Source organism: Stylophora pistillata, chromosome 3 (assembly GCF_964205215.1).
Source record: "Stylophora pistillata chromosome 3, jaStyPist1.2, whole genome shotgun sequence".
NCBI classification, from domain to species: Eukaryota; Metazoa; Cnidaria; class Anthozoa; order Scleractinia; family Pocilloporidae; genus Stylophora; species Stylophora pistillata.
In genome coordinates this window covers 6,477,474-6,499,641 of record NC_142521.1, presented here as the reverse complement: position 1 = coordinate 6,499,641, position 22,168 = coordinate 6,477,474, and the positions used below count along the sequence as shown (strand labels likewise).

The 22,168-nt window shown below is 37.4% G+C and overlaps 1 protein-coding gene across 1 annotated transcript; it reads left to right on the top strand.

Annotated features, from left to right (window-relative positions):
* The first annotated feature begins 11,464 nt into the window (after nucleotides 1–11,464).
* On the top strand, nucleotides 11,465–21,082 carry LOC148734310 (cleavage and polyadenylation specificity factor subunit 1-like). Its single transcript, XM_088752753.1, has 15 exons — nucleotides 11,465–11,739; nucleotides 11,967–12,153; nucleotides 12,477–12,549; nucleotides 13,678–13,829; nucleotides 14,234–14,324; nucleotides 14,504–14,588; nucleotides 14,985–15,126; nucleotides 15,885–15,953; nucleotides 16,416–16,499; nucleotides 16,911–17,057; nucleotides 18,112–18,183; nucleotides 19,084–19,156; nucleotides 19,236–19,376; nucleotides 19,693–19,822; nucleotides 20,968–21,082. The coding sequence occupies exons 1-15, from the start codon at nucleotides 11,465–11,467 to the stop codon at nucleotides 21,080–21,082; spliced, it is 1,836 nt and encodes a 611-aa protein (XP_088608879.1).
* The last annotated feature ends 1,086 nt before the right edge of the window (nucleotides 21,083–22,168 follow it).

Below are 22,168 nucleotides of genomic sequence, written 5' to 3'. Positions count from 1 at the left end.
AATACAACGAAGTTCTATCAATCTAATTAAAAGCTGTGGAATACATGATCAAAGAATCGTGTGTCAAATACTGGGCTCTAAAGTCTATAACGAGATTAACAATACAAGTAAAACAGAACAAAAGTTGGGAAATAAATTAAAAGAGTTTTGATGACTGATTAACAGCCCATTGTTCTATCTAAATGATGGGCGTTCACTGACTAGAAAATTGGCACGAATTTGGCCTTTAAATCTTAAATCTATACAGATCATTGCAATATTTGTTTGTATATTGTCGCCCAACACTAAAGAGACTGGAAAGGAAAAAACAAAGTTACAAGTAATGGTACTCACATATCGGTCCCGCTTCTGCCAGAGGTTGAGAAAACAAACGGGCGAAAGTTTACCAAGGCTATTCAAAACTTACGAAGAACTGATTGAAGGGACGCTAAACTTGTCTTTTATATGCGCGTGGTGACGCTGAAAGGTCTGATTACAAAACCAATAGAAATACAGAAAAACAGATAAGCATTGTAACTATGTGGCTATCTAAGATCATTCTGAAATTAATGACCTAATCAATAATCAATCAAAAAATGAGCCTTCTGGCTAATGTCCTTAACAGTGTCAATAGTTTGGTAATCAATTGTATACACTCAGCTGCTTAATGCCTAACCAATACATTAGGTTTTCATTGACTCTACAACTTGCAATGCTTGCTTTTGTTAATTTTTTTTCATTTATTTATTTCTCCAAACCTTAGCAGAAACTAGATACAAGGGGAAAAATAAAGTTGATGGTTTCTTTGAGGATGTGCTATGGCTAATGTAACTGATGAAAGGTGATATTTTTAATTTCTAAATCACCCTTATTGTGGGGAAACACAAGACAGTCATCTGGACATCTTAGAAGAGAAACACGAAAGAAATGAGATCATAGAAAAATTACATTGTGGGTGGTTTGAGTTGCAAGTTGGAACTCTTAATCTGTCAGTGATTTATTTGTGGGACATTAAATATGTCTTATTAACCAAGCACGAGGGCCATCCTGGGAGAATATCGGCCTGAGGTCTTGACAGTACGGGCCGAGTGCAGCGAGGTTCGTACAAAAAAGACCGAGGGCCGATATTCCTCCAGTACGGTCCCAAGCAAGCTTGGTTAATAAGAGATTTATTATACGACTGAAGTTCAAAGGGACACAAGTGCAGTATCATTCGGGACCATTCGGAGAAGTGCCCGGTCCAATACTGAGAGAATATTGACTGGCAATAGAGCATTTTGATTGGTTGATTTTAGTTATTGGCCTTCTGACTGCCCGAGTCATGTAATAATTATATTTATACAAAGATTATGAGAATTATGATATGATGATAACAGATGTAGTGTGGCCACAAAACAGTTCTCTTTTTTAACTTCACCTGAAGAGTAACAACAACAGCAACAACAATTTTATTCTTTGATCTTTTTACATAAAATAAAAATAGGATAGTTTGCCCCGCAAATAGCAAGAAAGCTAATTGTGGCTAAAAGTTGGCTGCCATTAATGGCAGCAGGAAGGGTACAGTTGGTTTGGGACATTCCCTAAACATAGTTGCTTCTTTTCTCTATACATTTACCTAGGGTAACAACAGCTATCATTCTTTCCTACTACTCAGCAGAGAGGATTCTAGCATGGTAAGTATTTAATGAGGATCCTGTTGAATTTTATTCATTATTATGTACCACACAGATTCTGATGCTGATTGGCTGGTTCAGAAGTGATTGATGAGTACTACCCACCCCTGAGCAGCCAAAGAGAAACAATTGCGCACAAACAATTTGATTTTTAGACTATTTTGTGATATATTGACAGGAATGAGCTCTATTTTTTGGTTTCTATCCTACATACTAAAAGAATCATTCACTTCTGAATCAGTGTCAGTGAAAGTGGTGAAGGTTTACCTTGCCAATTTGTCTAGTAAGTAAATATCCACCACTATTCACCTCCACTTCAGTGCATAATCATAAACTAACACTTTGATGTTTCTTTTTTATCAGATTAAAACAACCTTGCTGGTAGAAAATCACTTTGTGTCCATGAACAGTTCTTACTGATAAGAAAACAGATTCAGTTGATTAAATTAGTACCATTAACAAACCACATCAGCCCTTCTCTCCTTCTACTGTAACTGTTAGTGCATGTAATTTTGTTTTGATCAGGCATTTAAATTCCAGTGTTACTCCGTTTAAGGTGTTGAAGACAGAACAAGAGATTATGGAGCTTGATCACTCAGGGTTCACTTCCCAGTACCCCACTGTATTTGCTGGAGATCTTGGGAATGGAAAGTACATCTTGCAGGTTGTTATTGTTACTTTGAGTTTTTGGTTATGAGTGGCCGAAAGTAGACAAGCTGAATGATATATTTATGACTATGGTTTGTGTTCACACTTTGTGCAATTGCATAATACAGTCATGTAAAGTTTGACTGAAAGAAATATGAAACAAAAAGGTACACATTAACAGATATCATGTTTTCTACACAGAAAGTCAAATTTGTCACTAGTTACTTTGATTAAGTAAGTTAAGATTTAAATGAAATTTCTAGAGATTCTACGAGGTCATAGCTATTACAATTTTTATATATTTATATATTATAATACAAATGTTTCTATAAAAATTTCAGCAGTTTTTTTTTTTTTAAAGAGAGGCACCTTCATTTTCTATGATCATGTTGATGATGATGTCATTTTTAGTGGCTATAGAAATTCCATCAATTCTTTTGCAATGTATTGATGACAAATTGAAAATATTACTTATTAGATTCCTTTTTTTGTTTAGGTAACTCCTCAAGGTGTTAGCTTGCTAGAGGAGGTGAGGATGAGCTCTTCTGTATGTCGATCAAATTTTCACCATATTTTCTGTTTCTGAAATTAAAATTATTGGCTTTGTTTTAAGAGTAGTTATGCTTGTGAATGAGTCATAGTTTTGTGTTGTGATATTTTATCTAGTAACGCAGCTGTATCATATTTCGCTGGATGCTGGCTTGTCATCTATTGTCTGGTGTTTCCTGTCTGATCCTTATGCAGTCATGATGACAGCAGATGGTTCCATTATTTTACTTGAGTTTACATTGGAAGGTACAGAACCTAAGGTGAAGATATCCAGGCCACAGATCAGCCAAGTAAGCATTCAGACCAGGCAGGTCAACATTGTCTTCTCCCTTAATACACTCCTTGTTTTAAGTTTCCTGTCTGTGAAAGGATTAAAATCAAGTAAAATGACATTATAATTATGTCACGATAAGAGGTTAATTCTTACCTAAAGCAAAAGAAACTGAATCTAGGGTCTTTCTGTAACTGATTGGATAAAAAATTTAGATAGTATATTTAAAAAGGTGTAGAATTTTAGCTTTGTAATCAAGTAAAGAAAGATGTTATCATTTGTTTCAAGTATCCTACAAAGAATAGAATGTAATTCTGAATCCTTAACAAGGATTCCTGTGAGGTCCTCAGATTTGGTCTTTGGCCCTTGGTCACAACACATTGGAGTATCTTCTGCTAATGACTGTCAAAGTCTTTTCTTGTGTGGCATCAAGCATTGTTTACCCGTAAGTAGTAGAGTGGCATTGGGAAAATTTACCCAGATTTTAAAAATGGTGGGGGTACCCCAAAAATAAATTGGAATTTGAAGCATTATTCTGCAATCCCCCACCCGCCTTGATGAATGAATTGAAACAGCTCTTGATCAATAGGGGTGGGTAGATTCTTTGTTATTATAAACTTACTTGATACGGTTGAAATCAAATAATTACTCAATAAACTGTTTATTTAAATTGCAAGAGGTACTTCAGTTGATATGTACTGTCTATGGTAATAATGTTAGGTCTGCAAATTGCAGTTAAATAAGTTGTTAGTGAAAGTGACCTCAGTGACTATGACTTACACTACTCAGAAATAACATTCAATGTGCAAACATCTGTGTTTAGGGAGGGAAAGTCTGTGCCTGTTGTGCATACAGAGACATCAGTGGTATCTTTTCCACAGAGAAGGTGGACCAGTCACTTAGAAAAGTTCAACGGCAAACCAGTATTCCCAGCACCCCTAAAATGTTAGTAAAGTGTTTTTTTTTTCTTTTTTTTAATATGAAGCCACATGTATTGTACTTTTAAGTTATCATCTTATATTTATTAATTTTCAACATGGTTTATAAATGTAAATGGTGGTTTTTAAGTAAAAATGTTTTTACAACATAGTAGTTATCATAACTACCTTACAGTAAGTTTCCCCAGAATAAGAACTCTTTTTGTGCTCTTGTTATGAACATATTTTGTTGAAAACCTCCAATTTTCCTAAAGGTAATTTCTTTCTTATCAATTTTATTTTCAAACAAATGTTTGAAAGCAGTCACTATTAACTAGCTTTTTGAGTGGTTAGAACATGATGCAATGCCCAAGGATTAACCCATTTTGGTTGCCATGGCATTTAAAAAAGATTTGGGAGTTAAAACTCCACTGAAATTTGCCAATGGTGAAGGGTGTTTGGCAGTCATGTAACAAGTTGCTGTGTTTTTGTTACACTGTGTGTTTCTTGTGAAATGCTTAATTGAGATAAACATGCATATTAGATATTAGGAAGTAGTACACAACTTGTCCTTTTTTTATGCTCTCTTTACCTTTTTGTCCTGTTTTGTTGGCAGCTAAAATCGTATTCATGGCAACCAATTTATGATTTGAGTTAGTCAAATTGAGTCTGATAGAAAGTGGAAGATTGAGCCCTTTGATTGCCTGTGCTATGCAGAACCTGTTGGAAATGGTTTTTGTAGGTCACCCAAAGTATGAAATCCTTTCTTTGAGCCTGTTACAAGGCCATGAAGCTCCTCTGAAGATCATCTCATGAAATGCTATTGGAGTCAAAGATATCCTTTTCTTAAATCTAGTGATTTGAGAAATATCTGTATTTGTGGCTTTGATGCAGGGTTATCAAACCCTGTTTGTCTACCTTAAGTTTTGTTTTTTTATTTTAATTATTTACTTATGATGTTTGTTTGCATGCTTCTTGAGAGAGAAAAGGTAATTCTTGACAATGACCTATTCTTAAGAGACTGCAAATGTTTTGTGTACATTACTCATTCTGTTTTTCCTGTGTGGAAGCCCGAGCTTACAAACTTAATTTTTTTTTTTATGTCCCTAAGCCATTTATTTGTTTTGGTAATAAATTGTATTCTAGATGTAAGATGCATTAAAACATATGAATTATTCTCTCACATTGTCTTCCATTTAATTTTCAGCATGGATGTCAGGTAGATGAGGATGAACTATTGTACGGAGAATCATCACAGACTGCCATTTACCTCTGATGAAGAAGCACAAGAACAGAAGAATATAAATGAAAGGTCAGTTACTGACTTTACCATTAAAACTCTTGTTTTCCATTCATTTTGCCGCAGGAAGGCTCAGTACCCATTTCTTTAATGTAACAAGAGTATATTTTTTGTCAAATTTCAAACCTTTTTGAGTTCAAAAGCATTCTTAATTGCTTCAATTATTATTTTTCTCATAAACTGCTGGTAATGCCTAAAATTTGTGTGAAAGGGAATTTTTTTTGTTTGTAGTACTATGTGTTTGAAATGTAGTTTTGAGGTGTTTAATTCAGTTTGGTGAATACAAATAACTACTTGGTTAGCATCATGTTATCTTGGTGTTTTTAAAAGGGGTATATGCTTAGTTAAAATACAAAGGTTTTTTCATCACAGTTGTAAACCTTATCCATGTATAAGACCTTTTCTGCACTGCAAGACATTTTTCCAGCATTTTTTGTACCACATTGCCACAGTTACTGTGCTGGTTTGAATTTAGTTTGCAATCTTTTTTGTTGGAACTGGTTCTTATCGTCCTCTGTTATCTCGTGTTATGGACAATTTAGAATGTTTAAAACTTTAGTTAAAGGGACCTCTACATAAGTGGTCTTGATGATATCACTTCTTAGAAAACATAAAATAAAGGAAAGAATATGACCACCCACTGATATTGTTAAATGCATGTAGTTATTTACTTGTTTGTTCTGCACGTTAGTCTTTCTATTCTATTGGCTCATGTGAAAAAGAATATTGTTTAATGTAGTCCCTGCGTGTCTTTTTAGTGTTTTCACTGGGGAATCGAATGCTGAAACAGTGAATCCAACATGGTGGTGTGTTGTTTGTCATGACAATGGTGTCATGGAGATTTACACTTTACCTGAATTCAAGTTGGTTTTCTTGGTAAAAAATTTCAATATGGCTCCAAGAGTGCTTGTGGAGAGTGGGTCAGCTTCTGGTGTAAGGTAATCAACTGTTTGTGCCTGCGAGTCATCTGTATTATTGAGATCAAAGAATGGAAATTTGCATGGCTTGGATTCAGTGAGCAACTGAATATTGGCTTGCAGCTGGTTTTTAGTGCACCTTTTCATACTCTTAGGACCTCATATTCCCCGCAAGGGTACCAGGAATTTAATGGAGAACAATACCGTATTTACCCGTGTATAATGCGAACTTATTTTTCCCGAAATGAACACCTAAATTCGAGATGCGTATTATACACGGAATCCTTTGTTTAGGCTGACGCGACATTAGAATAACAAAGACACATAAGCGTGCGATGTAATTGGTCTTTAATTTGAGGGTAAACTAACCTACCAATGACATGTTAACAATTTGGATCCTTGAATAAATTTAACTAAGTATTTAAGCGAACAGCTGATCAACAAAACAGTTACTGTAATCTTGAGCAATCAAACGTAAACATGACTACAAAACTCGCCGGAACCAAGCGTCAAAGTTACACAGTGTCAGATAAGTTACGAATCATCAATTTCGCCGAACAGCATGGAAATCTCGCTGCTGAAAGAGAGTTCGGAGTATCTGAAAGTAATGTTCGCTTATGGCGGAAGAGCAAGGAAAACTTGAAAAAGATGCCTCGGTTGAAACGAGCAAATCGTGGCAAAAAAGCTGCATGGCCAGAACTTGAGGTTGGTCTCCTCGAATGGATCACAGAGAAACGGAACAATGGTCTCGCCATTTTACCATCGCTGGTGAGGCTGAAGGCCCTCGACATGGCAAAGAACGAGAAATATGGGATTCCACAAGGGCAGTTTAAAGCAGGCAACCACTGGTGTCAGCGTTTCATGAAGCGTAATGGCTTGTCTCTTCGCCAAAAGACAACTCTTGCCCAGCGGCTTCCAGATGACTATGAGGAGAAAATCGTGCGATTCCACCGCTACATTATCGATCTTCGCAAAGAGCACAATTATCCTCTTCATGTTATTGCTAACATGGACGAAACGCCACTAACATTTGACATGCCGCCAAATCGAACCATCAACAACTCGGGAGAGAAAACGATCAAGATTCGTACTACGGGTAATGAAAAGAACCGCATTACAGTCGTGTTGACCTGTGCTGGCGATGGAAGCAAACTGAGACCGATGGTAATCTTCAAAAGAAAAACTCTCCCAAAGGTTGCCAACAAGCACGGAGTTGTAATCGCCGCTCAAGAGAAAGGTTGGATGGACGGTGAAGGAATGAAAACATGGATCGACAAAGTTTGGTGTTCGAGGAGAGGTGGCCTGGGGAGAAGAAGAAGCCTGCTTGTTTGTGACGCGTTTGAAGCCCACGTGACCGAAAGAGTGAAAACAGGGCTTATACTATTTTGCGAAACGAAACGAAACGAAACGAAATTGTACTATTTTGCGAAACGAAACGAAACGAAACGAAATTTTGCGAAATGGCGTTTTTTCGCCTTTATTTAGTAAATATGTCCTCTTCGTCCGAAACAATATGTGTCCACTAATAAAATAATCAATATTTCTAAGAGCCTAATCACCTCTCATTTTATCAACCATAATAGTACTCGTTTCGCAAAGTAGTAATTTTGACAGAATTACTATTTTGCGAAATGGCGTTTTTTCACCTTTATTTAGCAAATATGTCCTCTTCGTCCGAAACAAAATGTGTCCACTAATAAAATGATCAATATTTCTAAGAGCCTGGTCACCTCTCATTTTATTGACCATAACAGAACTCGTTTCGCAAAGTAGTAAATTTGACAGAATTACTATTTTGCGAAATGGCATTTTTTGACCTTTATTTAGCAAATATGTCCTCTTCGTTCGAAACAAAATGTTTCTACTAATAAAATGATCAATATTTCTAAGAGCCTGGTCACCTCTTTTTTATGGACCAAAATAGAACTCGTTTCGCAAAGTAGTTATTTTGACAGAATTTCTATTTGCGAAATGGCGTTTTTTCACCTTTATTTAGCAAATATGTCCTCTTCATCCGAAACAAAATGTTTCCACTAATAAAATGATCAATATTTCTAAGAGCCTGCTCACCTCTGGTCACCTTAAAACGTATTTTCCTAGCAGTTTGACCAAACATCAAGTGTTCATTGAGTTCGGCTGGAATTAAGATCGGCGTTTGAATCAATTGAGTCCTTCTAAATAATTTGGGTTGGCCTTAATTAAAATTTGGTTTGGCTCACGAAACGATCGACGTTTGAACTGGGCCTAACTTTCGAATGCACGCGAAGTTTAAAATTATAATTTTAGATATTTCACGAGTTATTTTTGGCATCAGCAATGTTATTTTTCCTCTTAATGTTTTACTTAACTGCAATGGACGGTCATTCCAAACATGAGGCGTTAGAAATAATTAGAACACTGGCCACCAACTCTGCAATAATTTACGACTTCTAGTTAAATTAATGACATACGTCGTGACTTATTAACTAAATATTTACAATTTAAAATCTTAAGTACGATGAGTTCTTTATGGTGCCAAATTTTGATTCAGCGGCACCATGTGTGACAAATTTATAGCCAATAATTAATTTCTCACAGGAATAACACTTTGTTCCAGGCCTTAAACTAACCACTTAAGAAGGCGTGAAATGTGCGAGTCAGCGATATCAATAGCACGACTAGTAAATTAACTTCAGGGATTGTGTTGCGCATTTTATTAGTGAACATATTTTGTTTCGGACGAAGAGGACATATTTGCTAAATAAAGGTGAAAAAACGCCATTTCGCAAAATAGTAATTTTGTCAAAATTACTACTTTGCGAAACGAGTTCTATTTTGGTCAATAAAATGAGAGGCGACCAGGCTCTTAGAAATATTGATCATTTTATTAGTGGACACATTTTGTTTCGGACGAGGAGGGCATATTTGCTAAATAAAGGCGAAAAAACGCCATTTCGCAAAATAGTAATTCTGTCAAAATTACTACTTTGCGAAACGAGTTCTATTATGGTCAAGAAAATGAAAGGTGACCAGGCTCTTAGAAATATTGATCATTTTATTAGTGGACACATTTTGTTTCGGACGAGGAGGGCATATTTGCTAAATAAAGGCGAAAAAACGCCATTTCGCAAAATAGTAATTCTGTCAAAATTACTACTTTGCGAAACGAGTTCTATTATGGTCAAGAAAATGAAAGGTGACCAGGCTCTTAGAAATATTGATCATTTTATTAGTGGACACATTTTGTTTCGGACGAGGAGGGCATATTTGCTAAATAAAGGCGAAAAAACGCCATTTCGCAAAATAGTAATTCTGTCAAAATTACTACTTTGCGAAACGAGTTCTGTTATGGTCAATAAAATGAGAGGTGACCAGGCTCTTAGAAACATTCATCATTTTATTGGTGGAAACATTTTGTTTCGGACGAAGAGGACATATTCGCTGAATAAAGGTGAAAAAACGCCATTTCGCAAAATAGTAATTCTGTCAAAATTACTACTTTGCGAAACGAGTTCTATTTTGGTCAATAAAATGAGAGGTGACCAGGCTCTTAGAAACATTGATCATTTTATTGGTGGAAACATTTTGTTTCGGACGAGGAGGGCATATTTGCTAAATAAAGGCGAAAAAACGCCATTTCGCAAAATAGTAATTCTGTCAAAATTACTACTTTGCGAAACGAGTTCTGTTATGGTCAATAAAATGAGAGGTGACCAGGCTCTTAGAAACATTCATCATTTTATTGGTGGAAACATTTTGTTTCGGACGAAGAGGACATATTTGCTGAATAAAGGTGAAAAAACGCCATTTCGCAAAATAGTAATTCTGTCAAAATTACTACTTTGCGAAACGAGTTCTATTTTGGTCAATAAAATGAGAGGTGACCAGGTTCTTAGAAACATTGATCATTTTATTGGTGGAAACATTTTGTTTCGGACGAAGAGGACATATTCGCTAAATAAAGGCGAAAAAACGCCATTTCGCAAAATAGTAATTTTGTCAAAATTACTACTTTGCGAAACGAGTTCTATTTTGGTCAATAAAATGAGAGGCGACCAGGCTCTTAGAAATATTGATCATTTTATTAGTGGACACATTTTGTTTCGGACGAGGAGGGCATATTTGCTAAATAAAGGCGAAAAAACGCCATTTCGCAAAATAGTAATTCTGTCAAAATTACTACTTTGCGAAACGAGTTCTATTTTGGTCAATAAAATGAAAGGTGACCAGGCTCTTAGAAATATTGATCATTTTATTAGTGGACACATTTTGTTTCGGACGAGGAGGGCATATTTGCCAAATAAAGGCGAAAAAACGCCATTTCGCAAAATAGTAATTCTGTCAAAATTACTACTTTGCGAAACGAGTTCTGTTATGGTCAATAAAATGAGAGGTGACCAGGCTCTTAGAAACATTGATAATTTTATTAGTGGAAACATTTTGTTTCGGACGAAGAGGACATATTCGCTGAATAAAGGTGAAAAAACGCCATTTCGCAAAATAGTAATTCTGTCAAAATTACTACTTTGCGAAACGAGTTCTATTATGGTCAATAAATTGAGAGGTGACCAGGCTCTTAGAAATATTGATCATTTTATTAGTGGACACATTTTGTTTCGGACGAGGAGGGCATATTTGCTAAATAAAGGCGAAAAAACGCCATTTCGCAAAATAGTAATTCTGTCAAAATTACTACTTTGCGAAACGAGTTCTGTTATGGTCAATAAAATGAGAGGTGACCAGGCTCTTAGAAACATTGATAATTTTATTGGTGGAAACATTTTGTTTCGGACGAAGAGGACATATTCGCTGAAGAAAGGTGAAAAAACGCCATTTCGCAAAATAGTAATTCTGTCAAAATTACTACTTTGCGAAACGAATTCTACTATGGTCAATGAAATGAGAGGTGACCAGGCTCTTAGAAATATTGATTATAATATTAGTGGAAACATTTTGTTTCGGACGAAGAGGACATATTTGCTAAATAAAGGCGAAAAAACGCCATTTCGCAAAATTTCGTTTCGTTTCGTTTCGTTTCGCAAAATAGTACAATTTCGTTTCGTTTCGTTTCGTTTCGTTTCGCAAAATAGTATAAGCCTGAAAACAGCACTGACACGAGAAAACACGAACTTAGCAGTAATTCCTGGCGGATTAACCTCGATCTTGCAGCCGCTGGATGTCTCTTTAAACAAGCCGTTTAAGATGGTGTTAGAAAGAGGTGGATGGAGTGGATGGCGGAGGGAATCCATGAATTTACAGCGAGTGGCCGCCAAAAGAAACCATCCGAGGAACTGATCCTTTCGTGGATCGCAGGAGCATGGCAGGACATTTCCGAAGAAATGATTGAATCCTCATTTCTAAAATGCGGGATCACCAACAGCCTTGATGGATCCGAGGACGACCTAGTTTACGAGGCCAACGATGACTGCAACAACGAGCTCGATGACTCGTTTGCAAGAGAACTGTTCCAGTCAGACTCCGAGTCCGAGTTTGAAGGATTTGATATGTGAAAGATGTTGTAACCATCATTTCGTTAGTTTGCCAAGTTAATTGAAATAAATAATGTTATACAATTTTACCTTCTTGTTGAGTAGTTTATTTTTCTTTTTTCTCAAAATTTGGTCTGAAATTGGGATTCGTATTATACACGGGCCCGCATTATACACGGGTAAATACGGTATTTCTAAGATTTTGTTGTCTCTAATCTTCAATTTCATATAATTTTATCTTTAGCAGTATCACAGGTGGTGTCGGTCAGGAGGATTCTTCACCTGTCAGAGAAATCTTACTTACAGGCTTAGGGCACAAGAACAGCAGCCCTATGCTTATTGCACTTGTGAAAGAGGAACTTTTGGTGTACGAAGCCTTCACTTTCACTGAAACTTCTGTAGAAGGTCACCTTAACTTAAGATTTAAGAAGGTTTGTTTCAGTTTCTTGTCATAGAATATCCAAAATGTTATAGATAAACTTAGCTTCAAGCAATGTTCTAATTCGGTTAAGTATTTTGAAAGTAACATACTTGGTTTGGGATATAGCTAGTTATAAAATCGATGGAATGTATATATAATTATTTTCTATAATATGCAAAAGCAGTAAACAAAGTCATTTCAAATCTCATTTTACTTATGAATAGGATCATGTATTGATACTTAGCTCCACATTTGAGATGGCATTGGTTGTAATCAAACGTTGACTGAAGAGGAATTACTTAAAACTTGAAAATCAACCCTCTTTTTCGTCAGGTCCGACACAATCTCCTCCTGCGTGACAAGAAATCAAAGCAGCAAAAAGTAAAGCAGGTTGATGGTAGTCAAGGTAAATCTTTAATAATACACTTCAATTACAGAGCATTTTGGGCGCTTAGTGGATTAACTTTTACCCTCATGGTCTTTGTTGCCGGAACAAAACGTAAGGTTTCCAGTCTTCGAGTATTCAATGATGTTTCATCTTATTCTGGAGTAAGTAATTTCTTCATCAAGCTCATACTTGATTAGCAATGTTGAATAAGTTTTACATCCCTGAAAATGCCTTGATGCTCAATAATATGATGTTGGATACATGAAGTAAGTTATATGAATAACATTTACTGGGTTAGAAGACGTCATTCGAAAATCAGTCATGTATATTATATGTTTGCAGGTGTTTTTGTGTGGTTCCTACCCCTTCTGGCTGTTTGTAACTAGTAGAGGTGCACTGCGGGCTCATCCTATGAACATTGATGGTGCTGTCACTTGTTTTGCCCCTTTCCATAATGTCAACTGTCCAAAAGGCTTTCTTTACTTCAACAAGAAGGTACATACATGACGATTTATTGTCAAGTTGCTTCTTATCTTTGTTTGTTTTATGTAGGCACCAAGCAGAACTATTATTAAATTTTGAAGTGTCATGGAAAGTAATCTTTTAAGGAAGATTACCCTAATTGAATAGGGGTGCAAGGTACAAGGTGTGGCAAACATTGCGCATACTTGTTGCCAACTCTGGCTCCTAAGCCCCAGCTGGGACATTTGAGTTGTGTTCTAGGACCAGAAGCTTGGACACTTGACCTTGGAGAGTCACATGTCTCAGGCTCTTATGGTTAACAAGATCCCCTTAGGAAACTGTACAACAAGGCATTCACTTTTCAAAACTGATGTGGTAAAGTGCTCAGAATGCAAAACAAGGTCCTCTTACAAGTGATAAGTTCTTTAAAACCTTTAAAGACGAACACTGAAAGATATTACCTTTCTTGATAAGAACTCGCTTTTGGTCAAACAGGTGCAAAAGGGGGTTTCCAACTTAACTTTCCCCAATTGAATAGTAAGAGATGTGGCTCTATGGGGGATTTTCAGTCAATTTTGTAGCACCTATAAGCTTAGTTATACTTTTTGTTTATGGCACTTACAGAACTTTTATTTTGAATTTTACCCTTGTTGAATTTGTGTTTTATTATGTGTCCTTATCCAGGGGGAGTTAAGAATCTCAGTTCTCCCAACCCATCTGAGTTACGATGCCCCGTGGCCTGTAAGAAAGGTTCCTCTGAGATGCACTCCCCATTTTGTGACTTACAACAGAGAAAGCAAGGTACTCCAAGTAACTTTTTAAAGGTTACTACCAATGTCAGTTTGTTAAATAGGTGTAGTTTGCTTGTTTCTTGAATCCTTAGAGTAGCGAGAAACCTCTCACATTTTCGCTGAAACAGCGAATCACAACTTAAAGACAATTAATGTGAGCTTAACGTTCGAAGACTGTAAATGTCATACACTACCCAGAGTTCAAAGTTCGAAAAAAGAAACAACGATTCCACCGATTACTATTAACGCCTCTTTCATAAGCAAAATACAGGACGACCATTACATCCAAAATATCAAATTTGATTTCACTTTATGTGACCAAAGGTTCTTTATTTCCGTTTTCAATGATTTCTTATAACTGATGCTCCTCAATTTGTGGTGGGGTAGGGAGGCTCGGTGAAAAAGTCACTCTTAATTCCATCTTGATTGTGTCATTGTTGCTGTGTTAGACATATGCAGTTGTCACAAGTTTGTCAGAACAAACTAAGAGAGTGGTCAAGTTGAACACTGAGGATCATGAAACTGAAGATATCGATAGAGGTAAGCAAGAACTAATCACCTTGGCAGGGTTCAGATTTTATTTTGTCATTTGAGGTCCCCTTACAGTAATTGTACTTTAGAATATTACACCATGATACTGTAATTATACTTCTCAAGAAAAAAACTTCAGTAATAGGACCCGTCTAATTACAAATCTAATATTTCCCATTTCATTGTAGATTCGAGATTTGTATATCCAATTATTGGCAGATTCAGCTTGCAGCTTATCTCACCAGTGAGTTGGGAGATCATACCAAGCACACGGTTAGTGTGAAATCAAGATCTGTTTCCATTGTCGGTCTTTTCGTTCGTTTGTTGGTTTGTTTTTTGCATAAATTATTGCATGAGTTGAATATCTTATTTCATCTAATGTTAATCAACTGCCCTCAAACCTACTGTCTTGAATTACTTCAGTACAAAAATAATTTTCTCATCAAAATTCTAGTTCTGGTCATATGTTGGATGGTTGACAACTATGGCCTGACCAATTTGCCCAAAAAAAAAAGGTGGGATTCAACCATGTTAAAAAATTCATGTTGATTGTACGCAAAAACAGTCGGCAACCAATGAATATGATAATATCTTGACACAGAGGATACAATCATTTCTCTTTTGTAAAGTCATCCTCTTTCTTATTCAGTTCGATTGTCCTTGTTTCAGAATTGAGATGGAGGACTGGGAACATGTTACCACCTGCAAGAATCTTATGCTTTCGAATCAGGAGACTCACACAGGTCACAAGGGTTTTATTTGTGTCGGCACAACTCATGTGTACGGTGAAGATATCACCTGCAAGGGATGGGTAGGTGAACATGATAGATATCACCTGCAGGGGACGGGTAGGTGAACATGATAGATATCACCTGCAGGGGAAGGGTAGGTTAACATGATAGATATCACCTGCAGGGGACGGGTAGGTGAACATGATAGATATCACCTGCAGGGGACGGGTAGGTGAACATGATAGATATCACCTGCAGGGGACGGGTAGGTGAACATGATAGATATCACCTGCAGCGGACGGGTAGGTGAACATGATAGATATCACCTGCAGGGGACGGGTAGGTGAACATGATAGCATTGACCTATTGCAAAGGAAAAATTTTAAAAAGTTGAATAGGAATAAATTAGCAGATCAAATTACGCTTTGGCATATGCATGGCGTCCGAGCAATTTTTTTAAAGAATTTTCAGTCAAGAATTATCTCAAACTTCTCGTGAATGTCGGGTGTCTTCTAAGAATAGGCCAGTGGCTTACAAAACTGTGTTTGCTTTCTAGTTGACTAATCTGAGGTTGAGCAAAGCTTCTTCTTGACACTCATTTAACATTTTGTGGTGAGAATTCTTCCCGTTTTTCCAACTTCGTCAGGACTAATACAATTTATTTTTACAGTCTCCTTGACAAGAGCGGTGTGAATACTTATTACCGGTATTTAAGAATGAAAATTCCTGTCTTATTTTGTCAGAAGGAGGCGATGATGATGTCACGACTTGAACAAGGATCAACCTTCTTCACATTTGGTTAATGTTTCAATGACAATTTCTACTTTTCTACGAACAGATTTTGATCTTTGATATCATTGAAGTTGTTCCTGAGCCGGGCCAGCCGCTGACCAAGAATAAGTTCAAGGTAACTGCAAGGATTTATGTTGACGTTCATTGCGTAGTACTACAACTGATAAATAACTGACAAACATGTCATTTTTTATTTAATTCTTCTTGTATTTCAATTGCAGCTTTTTATCAATTCTTAATTTAGTTTTAATTTCTAGGTATCTTTCATTTTACTGTAGACAGTCTGCTTTACTACCTTTAATCTAAATTAGGACCTTTCTGAAAACCACAGTGATGAGATGAAAGTTTCCAAATAAAAAATGATGATGGGTTACGGAGAAGAAAACAATCCTTTTTCTTCGTTACAAAAAGAAACTAGTGCTTTGTGTAAACTGAATGTGACCTGCAGTGAAGCAGTCAATAAGTAGGTGGAGATGCTGCTGGTCATTCTGATCGAGGCGCAATAAGAACCATTGTAATTTCCTGTGCTCATGGTGATCTGCACCGAATTTATTTCGTTTTGTTTTTTTCGTTTTAGGTGTTGTACGGCAAGGAACAGAAAGGCCCAGTGAGTGCTCTGACTCAAGTCAATGGTTACCTTGTTAGTGCTATAGGACAGAAGGTATGTTGGCCTTGACTTTTCTGCTGTTCATTAAGCGAGATCCAGAGCGGCGAATATATTCTGTCGTCATATTGGACAGGTGGAAGATCTGGGACGAGTGGCAAAGCGAGGGGGGGGGGGGGGGGGGAAGGGAGGAAGGGGCGAAAAGCCAGAAACACTCTTCCCCTCTCCTTGTCACTCGCCCCAGGTCCTCCGCCCGTCCAATAGGGCGACCGAAAATATTCGCCGCGCTGAATCTCGCGCATACCAACTACCGCCTGCAAATAATTAATGGCATGTCATATTCACTTGTAACGTAGAGCTCCAAACAGAAATTTCTACGAGTTCTGTAACATCTCTAAAAGTTACGATATTCAGGACTCTGAAGAGATGTCATGCTAAAATTTATTTTTGTTTGTTCAAAATACACAGATTTACATCTGGAACTTCAAAGATTGCAACGATTTGGTGGGGATGGCATTTATTGGCACACAAATGTACATTCATTCGTTAATGTCCATCAAGACTTTGATTATTGCAGCTGATTTATGCAAGAGCATCACTCTCCTTCGATTACAGGTAAAGTCAAAGTTTAATTTCGCCAGGTAAAAAATGTGTGAAGCCGGGTTATCCTTAATTTTTCTTAAGCGTTAGTTCTCAGGGAAACCCTGCCATAGAACTCTCCTGTGTGTAATTGAATATTACTTTTCTTTGTTCCAATGCCAGGGAAACAAAGACTCTGGCATTTGTTAGTAAGGTCAGTAACCTTTTTTCGTAAAAGAAAATATTTTGGAAAATGGTTGGGTAATAGCCTCATTCGTTTGTTATGCACCTCAATCATCGGTTCATTAAAAAAAAAAAAAAAACAGAAAGGAACTCAGCCATCTTGACCTCGGCCTTGATCAATAGCGTATATGTATTACCGTCTCACTTTTCTCAATTATAGCGAAGATTAGCTGTCCGTAGTTTTGAAAGAATACAATACCATTCCCAATGACCTTAGTCTCCTCTCGCAGCCGTTCTTTGTCTCGGGACCCCTGTGTCTCCTTGTGGGGAGGGAGATACAGGGATCCCGAGACAAAGAACGGCTGCGAGAGGAGACTACAATGACCTCTGCTCTAGGAGAAAGTACGCTATTATCTGTTCTTCGAAGATGACATGTGTTTTTTTTTTTTTTTTTTTTTTTCTCGGATTGCCTCTTGGAACTTATCAAGACTGCAGACAAATATCCTCGCATACATTCTTCAAAAATGGAGTCTTTTTACTAACACAGACAGGCCGCTTCACCGTATCAAGGAGATCTAATTGTGACTTCAATTAATCCCGAATTATTACACGACTCGGGCAGTCAGAGGGCCAATAACTAAAATCAACCAACCAATATGCTCTATTGCCGGTCAATATTCTCTCAGTATTGGACCGGGCACTGTCCCGAATGGTCCCGAATGATACCGCACTTGTGTCCCTTTGAACTTCAGTCGTATAATAAATCTCTTATTAACCAAGCTTGCTCGGGACCGTACTGAAAGAATATCGATCCTCGGTCCGTACTGTCAAGACCTCGGGCCGATATTCTCCCAGTACGGCCCTCGCGCTTGGTTAATAAGATATATGTATTTACTTTTGTGTTCAGGATCCAAAACCATTAGAGGTGTATTCTGCCGATTTTGTTATTGATGGTCCACAACTGGGATTTCTCGGTAAGGTATCTCCTTTTTTCAGTCTCTCTCTCTTTTTTTCCCATGTACATTATGAAGAACATTACTAAGGATGTTTGTGGACGTAAACTCTTCAGAGGACAATTGTTAAATCACTTGCACTAAACAAGTTTTCCTTGATAGTCTCGTTCATCAGAGACTGCCGTATGGCCTAGGGGACTGATCGAAAAAAAAAAAAAAAAAACGTAGTCTTATCATAGGGTAGGGTATTGTTGTGATGAATCAGAGCTTTTCATGGTTCGTATTTGGGAGGAATTTTGCCAGAAGGAGCGTTTCTACAGAAGCAGCGAATATTTGTCTATTTTGTTTTAGAGGGCCGGAATACTCAAAATTTGCCACTAAAACTTAAAAAGAAACCTGTAAATACTCTTCACAAAAAGCTACCCCCCAAAAATAGAAATTTCAAAAACCAACACTGACTACGAAGACGGAATTTCATCAAGTTAAATTTATTATCCGGATGATCTGATCACCTCTGATGAAGAAATTGGAAAAGACAAAACTGGAAGGCCATGTATGAAATAGACTTAGTTTTTTCAGAATTGAAAAGATGGCTGCCCATGTGAACACTCTTCTCTGCTCTATGAAAGCTAATGATTTGATTTTCATTTCACCTTTAGCCGATTATTTTTTTTTCTTTTGAATACGTGTTAACTAATCCACGAGAATTTTTTTTGTGTGGATAAGTGTTAATGCTTTAGTGAAATATTATTTCAAATACATCAGTGTGAGCGTTCAAGGAGTGTAATTCAATTTCAATGGGGTTTCTTTGAATTCAGTTTTCTATAATGTTGCGGCGGCTTGTTCCATTACGTAGGAAGTCGGACGAATTCAAGTGACAGTCAATGACTGTTGTGTTATTTCTTGTTTTTTGTGTCTTTGTCAAGCTAAGGAACGTTATTTCATTTACAGTATCAGATGGTGATCAAAACTTGCTTCTACTCACTTATCAACCAGAAGGTAAGAGAATATTTTATGTTTTATGCTTCCGAGTAAACTTCTCTGAATATCTCGGGCTGTTTCTTCTTTTATTTTTTAGCTGTTGAAAGCTTTGGTGGTCAGCGGCTTCTTCAGCGAGGGGATATCAACCTAGGAAGCCATGTTACTTCATTCTTCAGGATCCGTGCAAGAACAACAGGAAAAGTTGGCGGTAAAGACTTCAGACAGCTGACTTGTTTCGGTGAGTTTACGTTCCAATTCTACTCGGCTGGGCTGATTTGCCGGTTCAAAGCAAGATTCGCGCTAAACCAGATTTAACTACCACGCCAGTGTAGAGTTTCTTATGCGGCTCGTCAGGTTTTAGAGTTAATGGGATATTGAGATCCACGACCCAGAACACTGAGTACCGGAGGAAATGTTGTTGTTTTTCTTGAAAAGATGCTCACGCAGACATTGTCGTGTTAGCATTACCTAATTAACTAAAAGAAACGCTTTACAAGCAATGAATTTAAAAAAATTACTATTCACTATGATGATTCATGATTGCTGTTCATCAGGCACACTGGATGGCGGGCTCGGCCTGTTGCTACCTATGACCGAGAAAACTTACAGACGACTGCACATGCTGCAAACTAAACTTGTCGAATGCATTCCACACGTAGCTGGTCTTAATCCAAAGGCTTTCAGGTCGGTTGACATTTTAACTCTTGTAGTTTTGGTGTTATACCATGGTATCCAAAAAGACAACAAACACAGGAATACCTTAGTATTCCTGTCTTTGTTGCCTTGTTTAAGGGCTGCGATCGTGCACCTGAATGCTCTTGAAGTCAGTTCAAGAATAGTTAATACTTCTTGACTTACAACAGTTCTTCCTGGAAGGCTTTCTTGAAGAAAAATGATTCAAGCAGTGTCAATCTTCTGTTTTAGATAAACTGAGGCACACCCTTCAATGCTAGTTACATGTAACAACCACAATGTTACATTGTCAAGGTTGTAGCTGTTACACAGCTATTTCTCCACGCCTTTACTTCATTACTCCGTAATAATCTCGCAAATCTTTTCAAAACTGTACACCGTGCCGTGAAAGACAGTTATTTGTGTGCCATCGGACGAGTGTACCTACTTACCTCTGAAGACTGATGGATATAAGGGCTGAGTATAACTTCAGATTAAAAGAGTATGGATAAGTTGCGCCACTCCTTCCTCGCTCAGATCGAAGTGTAGTTTGGAAGAAATTAAAATGGCTGCTTGCATTCGGTTGCATGCAACGATTTCAAACCTCTTCCTCCATACGAAAAGCTTCTATAATCTTAGGCAGCCTTTTGCGTGTTCTCAGACAACTTTTAGCGGGCGTGGTCTGTGGCCGACAATATTTTGAGATGATTTTTTTTTGGATATTTCGCTGTATTTTTGCTTCAGTTTGATTAGATTGTTCATAACATCCTTTTAAAAAGTGAAAATCCAGTGTCAGTACAAATTAATTTGAATTATCAAACATGCCTTGCGACAGCCTATGTTTTACTTGGAGGAGACCTCAACGTTCGATCTCTAAATTATGCTCTAAAGAAAATCTGTTTCTCTGTCAGTCTATAAGGTTATTGAGTGTACTCAATTTGTCGCCCTGACATTGCTTTCCTTGGCCCCGACTACGTTAGAAATACTCGACATTCCCGTATTGAGTTTTATTAATAGATCATTTTGTCAATTTATTATCACATACAATGCCACAATGGTTGAATTTAATAATAATCATTGTCAGTTTTTTTACAGTGACGCAGTTCAGTGGCGTAGTCCAAGCGTGTTTAATAAGCCGTTTCATGGTTCTTGTGTAGACTTGTTCGAGGTAAGAAACGAAGCCTGAACAATCCTCATAGAAACATTTTGGATGGAGAGTTGCTCAGCACAAGTTTCTGCAGCTTGGCACCATGGAAAAACTTGAAGTTGTAAAGAAAATTGGCACCACGCCAGCCCAGGTACGTTAAGCATCCGCTTTAAAATCGAGATTGAAACAAAGATAACACACGCACATACGTGAGCTTTGATGACAAACAAACAATCACCTGAAAAAAAAAAAGTTTTACACGAAAAGTCGTCACCGTCATAGAAATTCAAGCCTTTACGACGTTCACAAAGTAAAGGTTGGTTTGTTCATTGTGGCCATTTTTTTGTTCCGCCCACCGTATTTTTCTACCGCGTTTTGCAGTGTAATACTGCCGCGTAGTTTACGCGTTCTGTAGCCCGAATGTGGTGAAATAGTGTAATGATTCCAGGTATTCCAAAATTGTTATTGGGGTGTTTGGGGAAATAACTTTCGAGGATCGTGCATCATACGTATCTAATACCGCAGTTCAAAATATATGAACTTCATATATTTCATTGTATCTTATTTATCACTTTCACGGGTTTATTACGAATCAACTTAACGGCCTGCTCCCAGTTGGCTTGTTAGCTCAATTGGTAGAGCGCTGCACTAGTATCGCGGAGGTCAGTGGTTCGAGTCCCGTACAGGCCTGATTTTTTTTTGTCAGGTCTGATTTTCGCTATTGCTTAAATAGCGCTATCTACTGCGAGGATCGTGCATCATACGTATCTAATACCGCAGTTCAGAATATATGAACTTCATATATTTCATTATATCTTATTTATCACTTTCACGGGTTTATTACGAATCAACTTAACGGCCTGCTCCCAGTTGGCTTGTTAGCTCAATTGGTAGAGCGCTGCACTAGTATCGCAGTGGTCAGTGGTTCGAATCCCGTACAGGCCTGATTTTTTTTTTCACGTCTGATTTTCGCTATTGCTTAAATAGCGCTGTCTACTGCGAGGATCGTGCATCATACGTATCTAATACCGCAGTTCAAAATATATGAACTTCATATTTTTCATTGTATCGGAAATAACTTTATGGAAAATGTGCGCGGACATCATCTTCCTTGCAGAATAGCTTAAGTATCTTTCGAGGCTAGCCACTAAACTCAAAGTGAAGCTGGCTTGAACTCACAGGCATTTTTACTACGAACGGAGATTATGTAC

What these genes read in the sequence shown, in the direction of transcription:
- LOC148734310 (XM_088752753.1), top strand. Translation starts at nt 11,465, where the DNA reads ATGGCGGAGGGAATCCATGAATTTACAGCGAGTGGCCGCCAAAAGAAA. An exon ending in TTTTAAAGGTTACTACCAAT is followed by an intron (nt 13,830 to 14,233) that starts GTCAGTTTGTTA and finishes TTGCTGTGTTAG; the next exon opens with ACATATGCAGTTGTCACAAG. An exon ending in GAGATCATACCAAGCACACG is followed by an intron (nt 14,589 to 14,984) that starts GTTAGTGTGAAA and finishes TCCTTGTTTCAG; the next exon opens with AATTGAGATGGAGGACTGGG.